The sequence below is a fragment of the Prinia subflava genome, chromosome 24 (assembly GCF_021018805.1).
Source record: "Prinia subflava isolate CZ2003 ecotype Zambia chromosome 24, Cam_Psub_1.2, whole genome shotgun sequence".
Taxonomy (NCBI): domain Eukaryota; kingdom Metazoa; phylum Chordata; class Aves; order Passeriformes; family Cisticolidae; genus Prinia; species Prinia subflava.
The window spans coordinates 2204867-2224663 of record NC_086270.1 but is presented as its reverse complement, the minus strand read 5'-3'; the positions used below and the strand labels follow the sequence as shown (position 1 = coordinate 2224663).

Sequence of the window (19797 nt, the reverse complement as noted above, 5' to 3'; positions counted from 1 at the left end):
CGAGTCAAATTACCTTGAAAAGAGCTGTGAAACCCTGAGGAAATTCCTGCAAAAAGCCCAAAAAAGCAAAATCTGAGCTGCTGGGCCCTTGCAGGGAGGTTTTTAGTGGGAGATGTTTCAGTGTGAGCTGCTCCGAAGAGGGAAGTGGGAGGTTGTTTATATCCAAAGCCTTCCCCCCCTCCCACCAACTCGGGGCTTGATGAGACATTTTAAAATGACATTTTTAGAAGGCATTTGAAGGTTAAAATGTTGGTTTAGTTAAAGCTGCAGGTCTGGGAAGGGGATGTTGGATCCCACCTGACCCCGCCAGGGTTTGCTGTGGCTGCAGGCTCAGGGAGCATTTGGGAAAAAATCAAAATTTCCTCCTGCCCCAGAGCAGAATCCTGAGCTGCTGGGGTCACAAATCTGGAATAAAACCCAACTGGAATAAAACCCAAACCAACCCCTCCACTCCCTGCAGATTTTGAAGCCTTTTCTGCAAGGACACCCAAATCCCAGCTGGAATCTCCCCAGGGGAGAGCTCACCCCGCGTTGTGTAATGTGTTTATTGCTGGGAGGGGTTCAAAAATCCCTAAATATTCAATTTAATTGCAGGAATACAGAGGCTGCTCCATGAATTGAATGAATTCTCTCAAAATTTGGATTTAGGGGGTGCAGCTGGGATCCCCCTGTCACCCCAGACCCCTGAGGGGACACTGGGGGTGACACCAGCCCTGAGTCATGTTTGAGTTAAGGCTGTGGTGGCCTGAGCTGGTCCATGTGACAAAACCCAGTGAGCTGATTACTCCAGGAGCCTGCCCCGTTAATCCTTTTAGTCCTATCAAGGCTAAATTTATCTGGAGTTTAAATCTAACCTTGAATCTCGTGGTAATCCTCGCAGCACTCTCACGTTAGAGCCCTGGGGGTGGAGCTGGGAGAGGATTCTGCATGGAAGGGTGTCGGAGTCTAGAACATTCCTCTGGCCACCCAGGAGGGTTTGGAGACCGGACAGGGGGGTCTGGGGTCTGTCCAGGGGGCTCAGGCAGCCTCACACAGAGCCCAGGAGGGCACTGCCTCTGATCCCTGCCATGGGAGTGAACACTCACATGCAGGAAGAATCACAAATCCTAAGAATTTGAAATAAGTAGTGGATGGTTTATTATAGAATATAAATATAGAAATTAGGATTCTCAGTATATGGGGCTGAAGAGACAAGAGGGAGGAATTGGGGAGTGGCCCCTGTGCTCCTTGTTCTTGCTCTCGTCCCCCATCTTGTGCTGAGTTGGGTTTTAGAGATTGGTTTAGAGTAGAAATGACATGTTAGCATAGGGAGTAGGTATTGGTACAATTTTGTAAATAAAAAGTTCATTTTGGACAGTGGTTGGGTCAGGGGTACTGTACATAAGGTGTGGGGCTCTCTGACCCGCCCAGTCCCCCCCGTGTCCTGCTCTGCTGGGGACGCCCTGCAGAGCTGGGACAGAACTGAGATAATGAAGAATAAACAACCCTGGAAACACAAACTGGGGACTCAGCCTGGCTGCTCTGGCTCTGGTGTGAAACACCCAGGGCAAAGAGAAGACTGAAAACCTGATTACCTCTGGGAACAGCAACCCAGGGGAAACTCCCAGGGAACAGCAACCTTGGGGGAACCCTGAGCACCTTGGGGAACACCAACCCCAAGGAGAATCTCAGGGAAACTACAACCCTGAGAGAAGGGGATTTTATTCCTGATTTTTTTGGAGAGGTGTTTAGGTGGTGTTGAAATTGTGGGGTTTGCTTTGATAATAAAGGGAATAAAGGGACTGAGGTGGAGGCAAAGGTGCTGGGAAAGCGAATTCCTTATCTCCTTTAAATTGATGTCATTCCCAAAAGTCGCTCCTGGAGAGGGGGAAAAAGCAGGAAATAAGGCAGGAAAGGCCAGAAATCTTAATAAAGTCATTTTTAAAGTGAATTCCCTGGAAGAGGTGCTGGAATTACCTGTTGGAGGTTGGATACCGGTGCTCTCCTTGCACCAAATCCCTCGGGATGCTGCAGGCTTTGGGAATTCAGCTGTTAACAGCATCTCAAATGCAGCACTGCTTTTTTAGGAATTCGAAATTACACTTTCTTCCCCCTCCCACCTCCCTCTCATTAACTCGAGGCTCTGCTATTTTAGCTGTGGCAAGAAAAGCAGGATAACTCTTCATCATCCGGAATAATGTGTGGGAAAAGGGCTGGTGGAGCTGTTTGATCCCTAATTCTGTGTTTTTCCCAGTTTCACTGGGACACCAGTTTGTGCTGGGAGCTGGAACTCTGGACTGGGAGCAGGGGGGTTAATTAAAAAAAAAAAAATTAAAATAAAATATTCAGCAGGATTGAGGGTCTGGCCTGGCTGGGAGAGGGGTGGGAATTCCTGTGGATCTCTGTGTCCCTTTGGGAATGCCCTGCTGGGATTCCTGGGTGCCCTGAGTGGATCTGAGTCGATTTTTCCCTTGTGGATATTTTGATTTTTTACCCCTGGCATGATCTCCCCTCCACACCTCAGAGCTGTCCTGCCTGTCCCAGCCGCATGAAAATTGGGAATTTAAATCCATGGAAACTGTGGAGTGAATTTGGGCTGGAATTGGGGACCAAATCCTGGGCTGGGGGCTCCTCCCGTCCCTCAGCTGGGAATTCCTGAGATTTGGAGATGCTGGGTGGGTTTTTATTTTTGCTCTAGGGAATCTTCTGGAGCTGATTCCAGATTATCCAGGGGAAAAAAAATCACAGAGCTCTGGTGGTTGAAGAGTTTGGGGTGGTTTAAATTCCTCTTTTCCCTCTTCTTCCTCTTGGAGCTGTTTGGGAGCTGATTCCAGGGAAAAAAAAAGAAAAAGCATCACAGAGCTCTGGAGGTTGGAGAGTTTGGGGTGGTTTAAATTCCTCTTTTCCTCCCTCTTCTTCCTCTTGGAGCTGTCTGGGAGCTGATTCCAGGGGGAAAAAAAATCACAGAATTCTGGAGGTTGAAGAGTTTGGGGTGGTTTAAATTCCTCTTTTCCCTCTTCTTCCTCTTGGAGCTGTTTGGGAGCTGATTCCAGGAAAAAAAAATCACAGAATTCTGGAGGCTGGAGAGTTTGGGGTGGTTTAAATTCCTCTTTTCCCTCTTCTTCCTCTTGGAGCTGTTTGGGAGCTGAGTCCAGGGAGAAAAAATCACAGAGCTCTGGGGGTTGGAGAGTTTGGAGTGGTTTAAATTCCAGTTTTCCTGCCTCTTCCTCTTGGAGTTGTCTGGGAGCTGATTCCAGGGGAAAAAAAAATCACAGAGCTCTGGGGATTGAAGAGTTTGGGGTGGTTTAAATTCCAGTTTTCCCTCTTCTTCCTCTTGGAGCTGTTTGGGAGCTGATTCCAGGGGAAAAAAGAAAAATCACAGAGCTCTGGAGGTTGAAGAGTTTGGGGTGGTTTAAATTCCAGTTTTCCTGCCTCTTCCTCTTGGAGCTGATTCCAGGGAAAAATAAAAAAAGCATCACAGAGCTCTGGAGGCTGAAGAGTTTGGAGTGGTTTAAATTCCTCTTTTCCCTCTTTTTCCTCTTGGAGCTGTTTGGGAGCTGATTCCAGGGCAAAAAAAAGAAAAAGCATCACAGAGCTCTGGAGATTGAAGAGTTTGGAGTGGTTTAAATTCCTCTTTTCCCTCTTTTTCCTCTTGGAGCTGTTTGGGAGCTGATTCCAGGAAAAAAAAAATCACAGAGCTCTGGGGGTTGGAGAGTTTGGGGTGGTTTAAATTCCTCTTTTCCCTCTTCTTCCTCTTGGAGCTGTTTGGGAGCTGATTCCAGGGAAAAAAAAAAGAAAAAGCATCACAGAGCTCTGGAGGTTGGAGAGTTTGGGGTGGTTTAAATTCCTCTTTTCCTCCCTCTTCTTCCTCTTGGAGCTGTTTGGGAGCTGATTCCAGGGGAAAAAAAATCACAGAGCTCTGGGGATTGGGGAGTTTGGGGTGGTTTAAATTCTTCTTTTCCTGCCTCTTCCTCTTGGAGCTGATTCCAGGGAAAAATAAAAAAAGCATCACAGAGCTCTGGAGGTTGAAGAGTTTGGGGTGGTTTAAATTCCTCTTTTCTCTCTTCCTCTTGGAGCTGTTTGGGAGCTGATTCCAGGGAAAAAAGAAAAAGAAACATCACAGAGCTCTGGGGGTTGGAGACTTTGGGATGGTTTAAATTCCTCTTTTCCCTCTTCCTCTTGGAGCTGTTTGGGAGCTGATTCCAGGGAAAAAAAATCACAGAGCTCCGGAGATTGAAGGGTTTGGGGTGGTTTAAATTCCTCTTTTCCCTCTTTTTCCTCTTGGAGCTGTTTGGATGGAAAAGGGAGGCAACAAATCCCCAAGGATCACAATTGGGAGCATCCTTGGATGTGGAATCCCAGCCTGGATGGAAATCCAAAGACCCCAATCCCAGTTCACTTAGCGCAGTTTCCCAGTTGCTCCAGGCCAAAAATAATTCAAAAATAAATTGAATTAATGTGAAACCCTTTTTGTTGTCTGTCCCAGGGCCACGATGGGCGTCCTGGAACATCGGGGTGTTCATCTGCATCCGCTGTGCGGGGATCCACAGGAACCTGGGCGTTCACATCTCCAGGGTCAAATCCGTCAACCTGGACCAGTGGACGCAGGAGCAGATCCAGGTCAGGCCTGGGACAACACAGGGTTGTTTATTTTATTTTATTTTATTTTATTTTATTTTATTTTATTTTATTTTATTTTATTTTATATTTTTATTTTTTATTTTATTTTATATTTTTATTTTTTTTATTTTTTTATTTTGTTTTATTCTATTTTATTTTATTTTATTTTATTTTATTCTATTTTATTCTATTTTATTCTATTCTATTTTATTCTACTCTATTCTATTCTACTCTATTCTATTTTATTTTATTTTATTTTATTTTATTTTATTATTTATTTATTTATTTATTTATTTATTTTATTTTATTTATTTTATTTTATGTTGTTTTATTTTATTTTATTTTGTTTTATTTTGTTTTATTTTGTTTTATTCTATTTTATTCTATTCTATTTTATTCTACTCTATTTTATTTTATTTTATTTTATTTTATTTTATTTTATTTTATTTTTTTGGGGAGGAGTTTGTTTTTGTGGCGGTGTTTTGGTGGGATTTTTTGGTTTTTTGGGTTTTTTTTGTTGTTGGGTTTTTTGGGTTTTTTGGGGGTTTTTTGGGGGGCTTTTTTTGGATTTTTTTGGAGCTTTTTTGGGGCTTTTGGGGGGTCTTTTTTGAGGCTTTTTGGGGGCTTTTCTGAGGCTTTTTGGGGGATTTTTTGAGGCTTTTTTGGGGACTTTGGGCTTTTTTGGGGGCTATTTTGGGGGGCTTTTTTTGGGCTTTTTTTTGGCTTTTTTCTGGTTTTGGGGGTTCTTTTATTAGTGAATCTTCATAAATTTGCAATTTAACCAAGCCAGAATAGCCCAAAAAAAAAGCGGGAAGTGAAGGAAGAAGAAGAATTCCAGCTGGGATAGGTTGGGAGGGAAAAAAATCCTCATTGCAGGCTGGACAAAGAGCAAAGTGAAGCTAAAGGAGCTGGAAATTAAATTAGCAATCCCTGCCTGGAGGTGCTTCCCACCTCTCCTTGAGCTTCCCAGGGATTTCCAGAGGGATTTGGGGATATTTATCCTGATTTAAATGAAATATTTAGGGTTGGCCAATGGGATTGGAGTGGCTTTCAGGAGGATTTCCCTCCCTGGAATGCTGTGGGAGAGGTTTAATGTCCAAGGAAAGGGAAATCTCATGGAATTTTTCTGGATTTCAGTGCGTGCAGGAGATGGGGAATGGCAAAGCCAATCGTCTCTACGAAGCCTACCTGCCCGAGAACTTCCGGAGGCCCCAGACAGACCAGCATCCTTTTATTCCCTGGAAAAAAACCCAAAAAAACCCCAAAAACCCCCCAAAAAAAACCCTAAAAAAACCCCTAAAAACCCCTAAAAAAACCCCTAAAAAACCCCAAAAAACCCCCTAAAAACCCCCCAAAAAACCCCTAAAAAACCCCAAAAAATCCCCTAAAAAACCCCTAAAAAAAACCCCAAAAAACCCCAAAAAACCCAAAAAAAAACCCCCAAAAAACCCACCAAAAAACCCCAAAAAAACCCCAAAAAACCTCCAAAAAAACTCCAAAAAACCCCCCAAAAACCCCCAAAAAAACTCCAAAAAAACTCCAAAAAACCCCCCAAAAAACCCCAAAAAACCCCCAAAAAACTCCTAAAAAAACCCCAAAACCCCCTTAAAAAACTCAAAAAAACCCAAAAAACCCCAAAAAACCCCCCAAAAAACTCCAAAAAACCCCAAAAACCACCAAAAAACCACCAAAAAACCCCTAAAAAACCCCTAAAAAAACCCCTAAAAAACCCTAAAAAAAACCCAAAAAACCCCTAAAGAAACCTTAACCAGCTGCTGCAGAGCTGTGGAAAGTTTTATCCGGGATAAATACGAGAAGAAAAAATTCATGGACAGAAGCATCGACATCAACGCATTCAGGGTGAGGCTGGGGGCACAAATTTGGGATAAAAACACCAAAAAAATTCCATTTTAGCAGCAGTAATCCCTTACCTTGCTTGCATTTTGGGAATTCCTGCCCGGCACTGAGGAGATTTGAAGATTTTTGGGAGGGTTTTTGTTGTTGGGAATGTCCTGGAGCTGATTCCAGGGAAAAAAGGGAAAAAAAGGGAGAAAAAGGGAAAAAAAAAGGAAAAAAAAGGAAAAAAAGGAAAAAAAAGGGAAAAAAAGGGAAAAAAAAAAGGAAAAAAAAGGAAAAAAAGGAAAAAAAAGGAAAAAAAAAGAAAAAAAAGGAAAAAAAGGGAAAAAAAGGAAAAAAAGGAGAAAAAAAGGAAAAAAAAAGAAAAAAAGGGAAAAAAGGGAAAAAAAGGAAAAAAGGAAAAAAAAGGGGAAAAAAAGGGAAACAATAAATTTCCAGGGATAATAATTGAAAGGATTTAATCCAATTCCTTGCTCAGAGCAGGAAAAGTGCAAAAATTCACCTCAAATTTAATTTATTTCTGAGATTTATATATATAAATATAAATTTATATATAAATATTTATATATAAATTTCCAGGGATAACGATTGAAAGGATTTAATCCAATTCCTTGCTCACAGCAGGAAAAATGCAAAAATTCCCCTCAAATTCAGCTGTTTCTGAGATTTATATATATAAATATATAAATATATATAATTTTTATATATAAATATATTTTTATATATAAATATATTTTTATATATAAATATATTTATATATATAAATATTTATATATAAATTCTCATTATCTTCCCTCTTCCTCTTTGAGTTGTTTGAGGAGGGAAACAATAAATTTCCAGGGATAACAATTAGAAAGGATCTAGGAGGGATTTTATTAAATTCCTTGCTCAGAGCAGGAAAAGTGCAAAAATTCCCCTCAAATTTAATTGTTTCTGAGATTTATATATATAAATATATATAATTTATATATATAAATATATTTATATATATAAATATTTATATATAAATTCTCATTTTCTTCCCTCTTCCTCTTTGAGCTGTTTGATGAGGGAGACAATAAATTTCCAAGGATAATGATTGGAAGGATTTAATCCAATTCCTTGCTCAGAGCAGGAAAAATGCAAAAATTCCCCTCAAATTCAGCAGTTTTGGAGATTTATATCAGATTTTTCTTGGTGTAATCAGGATTTTTTTCCCCTCTCACAGAAAGAAAAAGACGACAAATGGAAAAGGAGCAATGAGCAGGAAAGAAAACTGGAACCCATCATTTTTGAGAAGGTGAAAATGGTAAGATCAGGAGGAAAATTGAGATTTTTCCTGCCCCTGAGGCAGAGCAGAGGAATTCCAGGAGCGTTTTCCTGGCCTCTGTCACACCCTGGGTGTTGTTTTGCTCCCCAGACATTGAGCAGATGTACAATTGGAATAATTCCAATTTAATTGGAATAATTGGAATTCAGCTTTTCCCCTGCTGATTTTTCCAGCCCCAGGAGCTGCTTCTCCCTATTTGAGAGCCTGCTTGGATTTGACATTTTATTGGGATAATAAAAAACGCAGAAATTTTTTTATTTTTTATAAATTTTTTTTATAATTTTTTATAAAAACAATGAGAATTTTGCTTTTATTTTTGATTTAAATCCATTGGGAACAAGGGGTTTTTAAGGGTTAATCTCATTAAAACCTCTGAATTTTGCTTTTATTTTTGATTTAAATCCATTGGGAACAAGGGGTTTTTAAGGGTTAATCTCATTAAAACCTCTGACATTTTGCTTTTATTTTTGATTTAAATCCATTGGGAACAAGGGATTTTTAAGGGTTAATCTCATTAAAACCTCTGAATTTTGCTTTTATTTTTGATTTAAATCCATTGGGAACAAGGGGTTTTTAAGGGTTAATCTCATTAAAACCTCTGAATTTTGCTTTTATTTTTGATTTAAATCCATTGGGAACAAGGGGTTTTTAAAGGTTAATCTCATTAAAACCTCTGACATTTCAGGGTGACCCCAAAACCAAAAGTTTTTTGTTGTTTATTTTCCCCCCACAGCCTCAAAAAAAAGACGAAACTCAACAATCCAGGAAAAGCTCCCCAAAATCTGAGCCAGTCATGGATTTGCTGGGCCTGGGTAAGAGAATTTGGATTAAAAATTGTGGGAATTTGAGGTTTTCCAGCTCTGATTTTCCCTGTCAGGTGAAAAATTCCAGGAATTCTGCAGGAATATTCACCTTAAACTCCTCCAGTGCTGCCTGGGGAATTCCTGCCCAGCACTGAGGAAATTTGAAGATGCTGGGTGGGGTTTTTTTATTTTTTAGGGAATTTTTTGGAGCTGATTCCAGATTATCCAGGGGAAAAAAAAAACAAAACTCTGGGAATTGGAGAGTTTGGGGTGGTTTAAATTCCTGTTTTTCTTCCTCTTGGAGCTGTTTGGTTTGTGTGGATGGGAGAGGGAGGCAAAAAATCCCCAAAAATCAGGATTGGGAACATCCTTGGGTGTGGAATTCCAGGAATTCCGGGTGTTCCCCCTTTCTCCAGGCTGGGGACACCCAGGGTCTCACCCCAAATTTGGGGGGTTTCACCCCAAATTTGAGAGTTTTGAGAGGGTTTCACCCCAAATTCGAGGGATTTGGGGGTTTCACCCCAAATTTGGGGGTTCTGAGATGGTGTGGCTCAAATTTGGGAGTCCCAGGGGTTTAAGGAATCCCAAATTTGGAAGATCTTGGGGGTTTTTTTTAATGTTTTACCCCAAAAATTGCAGATTTTGCAGTGGTTTGGGTGGGGATGGTACTTTGACCCCAAATTTGGGGGTTCTGAGATGGTGTGGCTCAAATTTGGGAGTCTCAGGGGTTTAAAGAGTCCCAAATTTGGAGATCTTGGTCTTGGTTTTTTTAGGTTTTACCCCAAAATTTGCAGGATTTGCAGTGATTTGGGGAGGGGGGGGTACTTTATCCCCAAATGTGGTGGTTTTGGGGAGATTTTACCCCAAAATTTGAGAGTTTGGATGTTACCTGGGGGTTTTACCCCAAAATTTGAGTGTCTGGATGTTCCCCAGGGGGTTTTACCCCAATTTCGAGCGGTTTGGGGCGGTTTGGGGCAGGATCCCAGCCCGGATTTGGGGGTTCTGCAGCGATTTTGGGCCGTGTGTCCCCGCAGACGCCCCGGTGACAACGCCGGTCCCCAACGGGCGGCCCAGCAGCCTGGAGAGGGACCTGGACCTGTTCGGATCCCTGGGAGCCACCTCGGACTCCAGGAGGGTGAGCTGGGAATGGCTGGGAATGGCTGGGAATGACTGGGAATAACTGGGAATGGCTGGGAATGGCTGGGAATGGCTGGCTGGGAATGGTTGGGAATGGCTGGGAATGGTTGGGAATGGCTGGGAATGGCTGGGAATGGTTGGGAATGGCTGGGAAAGGCTGGGAATGGTTGGGAATGACTGGGAATGACTGGGAATGGTTGGGAATGGTTGGGAATGGTTGGGAATGGCTGGGAATGGCCGGGAATGGCCGGGAATGGTTGGGAATGGCTGGGAATGGTTGGGAATGGCTGGGAATGGCTGGGAAAGCCTGGCTGGGAATGGCTGGGAATGGCTGGGAATGGCTGGGAATGGTTGGGAATGGCTGGGAATGGTTGGGAATGGCTGGGAAAGGCTGGGAATGGTTGGGAATGGCTGGGAATGGTTGGGAATGGCTGGGAATGGCTGGGAAAGCCTGGCTGGGAATGGTTGGGAATGGCTGGGAATGGCTGGGAATGGTTGGGAATGGCTGGGAATGGTTGGGAATGGCTGGGAAAGGCTGGGAATGGCTGGGAATGGCTGGGAATGGCTGGGAATGGCTGGGAATGGTTGGGAATGGCTGGGAAAGGCTGGGAATGGTTGGGAATGACTGGGAATGGCTGGGAATGACTGGAAATGACTGGGAATGGCTGGGAATGGTTGGGAATGGCTGGGAATGCCTGGCTGGGAATGGCTGGGAATGGTTGGGAAAGCCTGGTTGGGAATGGCTGGGAATGGTTGGGAACGGCTGGGAATGGTTGGGAACGGCTGGGAATGGTTGGGAATGGCTGGGAATGGTTGGGAATGGCTGGGAATGGTTGGGAATGGCTGGGAATGGCTGGGAATGGCTGGGAATGGTTGGGAATGGCTGGGAAAGCCTGGCTGGGCCCCAGAGCCGCAGGAGAATTTGGGGTGTTTTGGGTGGTTTTGGGGTTGTTTTGGAGTGATTTTGGGGTTTTAGGGTTTTGGGGTTTGAGGGTGGTTTTGGGGATGTTTTGGGGATGTTTGGGAGTGGTTTTGGGGTTTGGGAGATTTTGGGGGTGGTTTTGGGGGGGTTTGGAGGTGTTTTGGGGATGTTTTAGGGATGTTTTGGGGGTGGTTTTGGGGTTGTTTTGGGGTTTTGGGGTTGTTTTGGAGGGTTTTGGAGGTGTTTTGGGGGCGTTTGGGGGGAGGTTTGGGGTTTTGGGGGGGTTTGGGCGATGTTTTGGGGGTGGTTTTGGGGTTTGGGGGGGTTTTGGGGATGTTTTGGGGGTGGTTTTGGGGGTGTTTGGGGTGTTTTGGGGTGTTTGGGGTTGGTTTTGGGGTGTTTTGGGGTTTTGGGGGTGTTTGGGGATGTTTTGGGGATGGTTTGGGGATGTTTGGGGTGTTTTTGGGGTTTGGGGGGGTTTTGGGGTTTTGGGGATGTTTTGGGGGTGGTTTTGGGGGTTGTTTTGGGGTTTTGGGGATGTTTTGGGGGTGGGTTTGGGGGTGTTTTGGGGGTGTTTTGGGGGTATTTGGGGTAGTTTTGGGGTTTTGGGGGGTGTTTTGGGGATGTTTTGGGGGCTATTTTTGGAATATTTGGGGGGTTTTGGGGTGGTTTTGGGGTTTGGGGGTATTTTGGGGGATGTTTTGGGGGTACCCACAGGGCAGGCAGCGAGGAGTTTTCAGGGGTTGTTTTGGGGTCAGCTTTGGGGTTGGATTTGATGATTTTTTGGGATGGTTTGGGGTTTTTTGGGGGGCTGTTTTGGGGATGGTTTTGGGGTTATCTTGGAGTGTTTTGGGGAGGTTTCTGGGGTTGGATTTGGGGGTGTTTTTGAGGTTATTTTGGGGATATTTTGGGGGTGTTTTGGGGTTGGATTTGGGGTTATTTTGGGGTGTTTGGGGGTCAGGTTTCAGGTTGAATTTGGGGATAATTTTGAGGTTATTTTGGGGATATTTTGGGAGTTTTGGGGTTGGATTTGGGGTTATTTTGGGGTGTTTGGGGGTGCCCACGGGGCAGGCAGCACTGCAGGGGGGTCTCATGGATCTGCAGCTCCAAGTCCAGGTCCAGGGGGGAGCTGGGCAGGGCTGGAGGGCACAGGAACCTCCCAGGCTGCTCCAACCTGGCCTTGGGCACTTCCAGGGATGTGGAATTCCTGGGAATGCTGCGCCACCGTTCCACCACACAACCTAAATCCTGCTTCACCTAAATTCCCCTCAATTAAATCCTAATTGGGGCCACCCCTCAGCACATCCCAGGGTGGATATTCCCAGTTTTTCTCCCTGATCCTGTCCCCTCGGCCCAGGTCGTTGGCTCCATGCCCACCTCCGGCAGCGCCGGCTCCGTTCCCGAAAACCTGAACCTGTTCCCGGAGCCCGGGGGCAAAGGGGAGGAGGTGGGGAAGAAGCAGCTCTCCAAAGACTCCATCCTGTCCCTCTACGGCTCCCAGGCGTCCCAGGGGCCAGCACAAGGTAACTGGAGAGCCCCAGGGCACGGGGATGGAGCTGACAGGCTCGCAGGAAAACTGGGAATGTGGGAATTCTCCAGGAGAATCCCACATGGGCTGGGTGGGGAGGGGATGTGAAGCTCAGCCCGTTCCAGCCACGCCTTTTGCGCTGTCCCAGATTGCTCCGAGCCCTTTCCAGGGTGGCCTTGGGCGTTTCCAGGGATGGGGCAGGGACAGCTTCTGTGGGAAATCCATCCCGGCCCCTCAGCGGCCTCACAGGGAGGAATTCCTTCCCAGTATCCATCCCAGCACTGGGAATCAGGGAGGAATTCCTTCCCAGTATCCATCCCAGCACTGGGAATTGGAGGAATTCCTTCCCAATATCCAACCCTGCCCTGCCCTCTGGTACTGGGAATCGGGGAAGAAATCCTTCGCAAGATCCTATCTAACCCAGCCCTCAGGCACTGGGAATCAGCGAGGAATTCCTTCCCAGTATCCAACCCTGCCCTGCCCTCTGGCACTGGGAATCGGGGAGGAATTCCTTCCCAGTATCGATCCCAGCACTGGGAATTGGGAAGGAATTCCTTCCCAATATCCAACCCAACTCTGCCTTCTGGCCCTGGGAATCAGTGAGGAATTCCTTCCCAGTATCCAACCCTGCCCTGCCCTCTGGCACTGGGAATCGGGGAGGAATTCCTTCCCAGTATCGATCCCAGCACTGGGAATTGGGAAGGAATTCCTTCCCAACGTCCATCCCAACACTGGGAATCAGGGAGGAATTCCTTCCCAACATCCATCCCAGGACTGGGAATTGGGGAGGAATTCCTTCCCAGTATCCATCCCAGCACTGGGAATTGGAGGAATTCCTTCCCAGTATCGATCCCAGCACTGGGAACTGGGAAGGAATTCCTTCCCAACGTCCATCCCAACACTGGGAATCAGGGAGGAATTCCTTCCCAACATCCATCCCAGGACTGGGAATTGGGGAGGAATTCCTTCCCAATATCCATCCCAGCACTGGGAATTGGAGGAATTCCTTCCCAATGTCCATCCCAGCACTGGGAATTGGAGGAATTCCTTCCCAACGTCCATCCCAACACTGGGAATCAGGGAGGAATTCCTTCCCAACATCCATCCCAGGACTGGGAATTGGGGAGGAATTCCTTCCCAATATCCATCCCAACACTGGGAATTGGAGGAATTCCTTCTCAAGATCCATCCCAGCACTGGGAATTGGAGGAATTCCTTCCCAGTATCCAACCCTGCCCTGCCCTCTGGCACTGGGAATCGGGGAAGAAATCCTTCCCAGTATCCATCCCAGCACTGGGAATTTGGGAGGAATTCCTTCCCAATATCCATCCCAGCACTGGGAATTTGGGAGGAATTCCTTCCCAATATCCACCCCAGCACTGGGAACTGGGGAGGAAATCCTTCCCAACGTCCATCCCAGCACTGGGAATTTGGGAGGAATTCCTTCCCAGTATCCATCCCAACACTGGGAATTGGAGGAATTCCTTCCCAATATCCATCCCAACACTGGGAATTGGAGGAATTCCTTCCCAGTATCCAACCCTGCCCTGCCCTCAGGCACCGGGAATCAGGGAGGAATTCCTTCCCAGTATCCATCCCAGCACTGGGAGTCAGGGAGGAATTCCTTCCCAGTATCCACCCCAACACTGGGAATTGGAGGAATTCCTTTCCAATATCCATCCCACCCCTGCCCTCCAGCACTGGGAATCCATCCCTGCACACCCCTCCCCAAACTCCCTCTCCAGCCTCGTTGAGCACCACCTCCCTCTGGATAATCCCACCCGGAATTTTGCCTTTTTTTCCCTTTTTCCCTGCCTTTCCCAGGAGCGATGTTCATGGCGCCGGCTCCGCTGGGCTACCCCGCCGGCCCCTTCCCCACCTTCCCCCCTTCCAGCAGCATCATGGGGGGCATGGTGGCCCCCTCGGTGGGGATGCTGGCCCAGCCCGGAGCCCCCGGCATGGTGGCCCCGGTGGCCCTCCCGGGCTACGTGGGCGGCGTGCTGGGCGTTCCCAACGGGATGATGGGCTCGCAGCAGCCCGGATACGTGGCCGGGGTGGCCGCGGTGCCCCCGGCCGTGTACGGGGTCCAGCCGGCGCAGCAGCTCCAGTGGAACCTGGCCCAGGTGAGGGGGAGGAAGCTGGGAGGAGTTTTCCGGGGTTTTTGTGGGGTTTGGGAAGGGATGGGGGTGAGGGGATTGCCGGGGAGGGAGGGGGATCCCTGGGGTTTGGTGTGGGGTGAGTTAAATTGGATTTCCCTGGATTGGTCAGGCTGGGAAAGAATTCCGAGTCCAATCCCAGCCTCATCTCCCAGCACCGAGCCCGTGGTCACTTCCAGGGGTGGGGACTCCAAATTCCTCCAGGATTTGTTGGGTTTGGTGTGGGGTCAGTTAAATTGGATTTCCCTGGATTGGTCAGGCTGGGAAAGAATTCCGAGTCCAATCCCAGCCTCATCTCCCAGCACTGAGCCCGTGGTCACTTCCAGGGGTGGGGACTCCAAATTCCCCCAGGGAATTCCCAGGCCTGACCACCCTTTCCATGGAGGAATTCCTGCTGCTGTCCAAGCTGCCCTGAAATCCTCCCATGCTAGGGAGGGCCTGCTCCCCTTTCCTGCTCCCCTTTCCCCTCTCCCTTTTCCCCTCTCCCTTTTCCCCTCTCCCTTTTCCCCTCTCCCTTTTCCCCTCTCCCTTTTCCCCTCTCCCTTTTCCCCTCTCCCTTTTCCCCTCTCCCCTCTCCCCTTTTCCCCTTTTTTTCCTTTTCCTCTTTTTTTCCTTTTCCCCTTTTCTTCCCCTTTTCTTCCCCTTTTCTTCCCCTTTTCTTCCCCTTTTCTTCCCCTTTTCTTCCCCTTTTCTTCCCCTTTTCTTCCCCTTTTCTTCCCCTTTTCTTCCCCTTTTCTTCCCCTTTTCTTCCCCTTTTCTTCCCCTTTTCTTCCCCTTTTCTTCCCCTTTTCTTCCCCTTTTTTTCCCCTTTTCTTCCCCTTTTCTTCCCCTTTTCTTCCCCTTTCTTCCCCTTTTCTTCCCCTTTTTTCCCCTTTTTTTCCCCTTTTCTTCCCCTTTTCTTCCCCTTTTCTTCCCCTTTTTTTCCCCTTTTCTTCCCCTTTTTTTCCCCTTTTCCCCTTTTTTTCCCCCTTTCCCTCTCCCCTTTCCCCTCTCCCTTTCCCCTCTCCCCTTTTGGTCTCTGCAGTTTTTGGGATCCCTGTCCAGGCCCATCCCTGACCCCTCTCCTGTCCCGTTTCCAGGTCACCCAGCAGATGGCTGGGATGAATTTCTATGGATCCAACGGGATGCTGGGCTATGGACAGTCCATGGGAGGAGGAGGAGGAGGAGGAGGAGGAGGAGGAGCAGCCCAGGGCAGCAACCCCTCCCTCAGCTCCCCGCTCTGGAAATGAGCCCTGGCCCGCCGTGACCATTTCTGCCTTCGTTCCGTCCTCCAGACCCGCTCCATGAGACATTCTGGGGTTCATTTTTTGCTTTCGGGTTTGGCCCCAGCTGAATTTTGGGGTTTTTTTGTCCATCTCTGCCTTCTCCCCCTGTCACAGCCACGGGGACGGGCGGGTGGCCCCGTCCTCAGCACAGTCAATGCACAAAACTCCCCCAGAGCTCCTGGGTGGGCACCTGGGCACAGGTGGGACTGGGAATTCCGGCCTCAATCCCGCCAGGAAAGCTGGGATTTCTCACTTCAGTGTTAAATTTATTTTTTTGGGGTGGGGGAACCTCGTTTGGTGCTGAGGAATTGGATTTGAGCCGAGCCCAGGGGCAAGCAAGCCTTGCTACCTCCTCCCTGGAGCGGAGCTCTCCCTGCTCCCAGCCCTCCTTGGAACCAAAGTCCTTGGGAAAAGCCCTGTCCCACCCCCTGAGCAAGCAGGAATCTCGCCCGGAGCGGGGGCAAAGCCGGTGGAATGTGAAAAACTTGCACTGCAGAGGGAATTTTCTGCCTGGTGTCGGGATTTGATGGGATTTCACTTTTAACAATCTAACCAGAGTTAATTCTCCGGGGCCCGGAGAGCCCTGTGCAAGTTTTCTTACACTTTTAAAAAATGACTCTGATGTCCTAATTTATACTTTTTTTTTTTTGGTGTGGTTTTTTTTTTTTTGTTCTGTTTTGTTTCGTTCTCGTTGTCGTCGTTCCTGTGTAAAATCCTGGTCCCCCCTTTTTCCTGGCTCGCTTGGGACATTTTAATCTTAAGCAGATTTCTTTTCTCATCTCCAGTAGAACCCAAAACTGCTTCAAAAGTCAAGCAAGAAGTCGGACTTGTGGTCTGCCTCTCTCCTGTGGATATGTAAATTCCCAAATAAAACATTGCAGTGGACTCCTCTGGTGCTGGTGGTCACTCCAGGTGTGGGAATTTAGGGAATTCCATCCCAAAAATCAGCCCAGATTCCCTCTGGGCTCTGTCCCAAATTCCAGGGAGCTGAGGGAGCCCAGCCAGGCCTGGAGGAATCCAGAGCTGACACTTTTATATACAAACCCCTCAGCTCTGGGATGGGAGCAGAATTCCTGCATTAAATTATTTCATTCCAGCTTTAATTCCACCATCCCATCGCAGCTTTAAGCTCGGGTTTAACAAAACCTGCTCGAGGCTCATCCAAAAATCTGCGGGAACGGGGAAAATCAGAGAATTGTGGAATTCCAGGATTCCCATTCCAGCCCCTGGGTCTTTCCCAATCCCAGTTTTCTCCAGCCTTGGACACTTCCAGGGATGGAGCAGCCACAGCTTCCCTGGGAATTCCACCCCTCATTTCATCCCAAAATTCCACCCAACCCTGCCCATTCCCCCTTTTTCCTGTCCCTGCACATTTTTCTTGGGGAGCAGAGAGGTTTTGGGATCTTTTATTCACTATGGGATTTCTTTCCTCAAGTCAAAGCTGCTTTTTTGAGAAAAAAAAAAGAGGTTTTATCCCATTCCCTTTTTCCCAGAGTATCCATGAGGGGTTGTGGGTTGATTTTTGGGGAGGGAAAAACTCAACTCAAGCACAAGAAAAAGTTTTCAAGCTGGCTTTAATCATCTCCACTTGCTGCCCCAATACTGTACATGCAAAGCCAATTAAAAGGTGAAATAATTCAGCTTTTCCTCCCTTTTTTTTTTCTGTTTTGGGAAGGAAAATGTCAGGAATATTTTACAAAAAACAACGTGCGCCCTCAGAGCCGTCGGTCCCGCAGATAGAAACCACAAAAATACAAGTTTGACATTTAAGAAAGGACCACACACATAGAAAACGGGACAGGACACAGGTAGAAAATTCCATTTGCTCATTTTTTTTAAATATTCCCACTTTTTTTTTGTTTCTGTAGCCGTCCCAAACCCATCCCCTTCTCTCGGGGCTGGGGCTCCGAGGATGCTCCAGTTCCTCCCCTTCCCGGGGATTTTTGGGGAGGGAGGAGTTGTGGAATGGGAGGAATCTGTCATTAAATCGAGTTTAACACAAATTGGGGTGGGGTGGAGTCACTGCTCCCATCCCAGCTCCCAGAAATCCTGAAATATCCAATGGAAATCTTCCTGAAATATCCTGAAATATCCAAGGGAAATATTCCTGAAATATCCAAGGGAAATATTCCTGAAATATCCTGAAATATCCAAGGGAAATATTCCTGAAATATCCTGAAATATCCAAGGGAAATCTTCCCTGGCTCTCCTTTCCCCCCTCAGCTGTCACCTTCTCATTTAGTGCCAATTAACTCGTGGTTAATTAGGCTCTGACGCTTCCCCACCTCTCCTGGTGATCCCTTTCCATGCAGATTTTGGGGAATTTGAGGGATTTTGGGATCCTCGTGGGGTTTTGCACTTTCAGTCCCTCCCTCCTTTCAGCCTCAGCTTCCCTGGGTTTGGAATTTCTGGGAGAGCTCTGGGAGCGTCTCCTTGCCTTTAATCCCTCATCATTCCCACCCTTTTATTCCATTTTATTCCATTTTATTCCATTTTTAATGGACCCAAACCAGTCTGGAATTCCACAATTCCCTTTTATTCCCCCTTAAACTTTTTAGGGAGAAGCTGGCTTGAAAGATTCCTTTATTAATTTTTTTATTTTATTTTATTATTTATATTATTCCTTTATTTTATCCATAATCCTTAAGATTATGGATAAAATCCCTCCATTCAGAATGGAAATCCAGAATTTTTTGGCTGGGATAAACATTCCCAAACTTCCCTTTTCCTACTCCCAAAAATCCATCAGGGCTTTTCCCTCCTGTTTTTATTTCTCTGGTGCTTCCAACCCAAATTCCAAGAGAAATTCCCAACTTTGCTCTCCCCAGAGCTGCTTTTAGGTGTAAACTCGAGGGGTTAATGACAGATTCCGGAGTCCTGGATCATCCTGAACATTCCAGGTGCTCATTCCTGGATGAATTCCGAGCTGGGGAGGAGGAGGAGGATGAGGAGGATGAGGATGGGATGGGGAAGATTTCTCTCCTTGCACGAAAAGATCAAAGCCCTTTTTAAGAAAACAAGGCCACCAACAACTTCAAAGTGCTCTGAACATTCAGGGGCTTCCAGAGGCCCTCGGGATTGGGGAATTCCTTCGGGAGAAAATTCCCTTTGGAGCCGGAGGGAGCTGGGATCCTGCAGGGAACGGGGTCAGAGCTCCTCACCTGCCCTGGCCCAAGGGAGGGGCCCCTTCCCTGCCTGCTCCAGAGGATCCTTGTCCATCCAGGAGCTTTGGAGAGGGATTTGGAGAGGGATTTGTGCCCTTCCAAAGGATTTGGAGAGGGATTTGTGCCCCTCCAAAGGATTTGGAGAGGGATTTGTGCCCTTCCAAGGGCTTTGGAAAGGGATTTGTTCCCCTCCAAGGGCTTTGGAATGGGATTTGTGCCCTTCCAAAGGATTTGGAGAAGGATTTGTGCCCCTCCAGGGCCTTTGGAAAAGGATTTGTGCCCTTCCAAAGGATTTGGAGAAGGATTTGTGCCCCTCCAGGGCCTTTGGAAAAGGATTTGTGCCCTTCCAAAGGATTTGGAGAGGGATTTGTGCCCCTCCAGGGGCTTTGGAGAGGGATTTGTGCCCTTCCAAGGGCTTTGGAATGGGATTTGTGCCTCTCCAAGGGCTTTGGAAAGGGATTTGTGCCTCTCCAAGGGCTTTGGAAAGGGATTTGTGCCCCTCCAGGAGCTTTGGAAAAGGATTTGTGCCCCTCCAAATCCTTTGGAATGGGATTTGTGCCCCTCCAAATCCTTTGGAATGGGATTTGTGCCCCTCCAAATCCTTTGGAATGGGATTTGTGCCCCTCCAAGGGCTTTGGAGAGGGATCTGTGCCCTTCCAAGGATGGGAGCAGCCCTGGATTTTGGAATCGAGCCCCTCGCCCACCCCTGGGAGGGTTTTGGGTTTTCAGGGCAGCCCTGGAGGAGCTGCTGGGCAGGGCAGATGGAAAAGGGGCACAGGGATCCCTCTGGATCATCCCTGCAGCCCCGGGATCCCTCTGGATCATCCCTCCAGCCCCGGGATCCCTCTGGATCATCCCTCCAGCCCCGGGATCCCTCTGGATCATCCCTGCAGCCCCGGGATCCCTCTGGATCATCCCTCCAGCCCTGGGATCCCTCTGGATCATCCCTGCAGCCCCGGGATCCCTCTGGATCATCCCTCCAGCCCCGGGATTCCCTTGCCTCGAGCTCAAATCCCAAAGGGAGCAGGGTTGGGAGTCGCCCACCCCGATCATGGAT

The 19797-nt window shown here is 47.4% G+C and overlaps 1 protein-coding gene and 1 long non-coding RNA gene across 2 annotated transcripts in view; both read left to right on the top strand.

Moving 5' to 3' along the window:
- Positions 1 to 16461, top strand: part of SMAP2 (small ArfGAP2) — a 29660-nt gene extending 13199 nt beyond the window's left edge. Inside the window, exons 2-10 of the mRNA XM_063418937.1 lie at positions 4466 to 4599; positions 5737 to 5822; positions 6381 to 6459; positions 7664 to 7744; positions 8499 to 8577; positions 9603 to 9703; positions 11985 to 12150; positions 13980 to 14278; positions 15391 to 16461. Coding sequence (XP_063275007.1) covers positions 4466 to 4599; positions 5737 to 5822; positions 6381 to 6459; positions 7664 to 7744; positions 8499 to 8577; positions 9603 to 9703; positions 11985 to 12150; positions 13980 to 14278; positions 15391 to 15540 — 1175 coding nt within the window. The 3' untranslated portion in view covers positions 15541 to 16461. The remainder of the gene's footprint in view (positions 1 to 4465; positions 4600 to 5736; positions 5823 to 6380; positions 6460 to 7663; positions 7745 to 8498; positions 8578 to 9602; positions 9704 to 11984; positions 12151 to 13979; positions 14279 to 15390) is intronic.
- LOC134561709 (uncharacterized) lies at positions 13065 to 13466 on the top strand. Its single transcript, XR_010082963.1, has 2 exons — positions 13065 to 13211; positions 13339 to 13466. It is a non-coding gene; the product is annotated as an uncharacterized LOC134561709 (long non-coding RNA).
- Positions 16462 to 19797: the final 3336 nt, after the last annotated feature.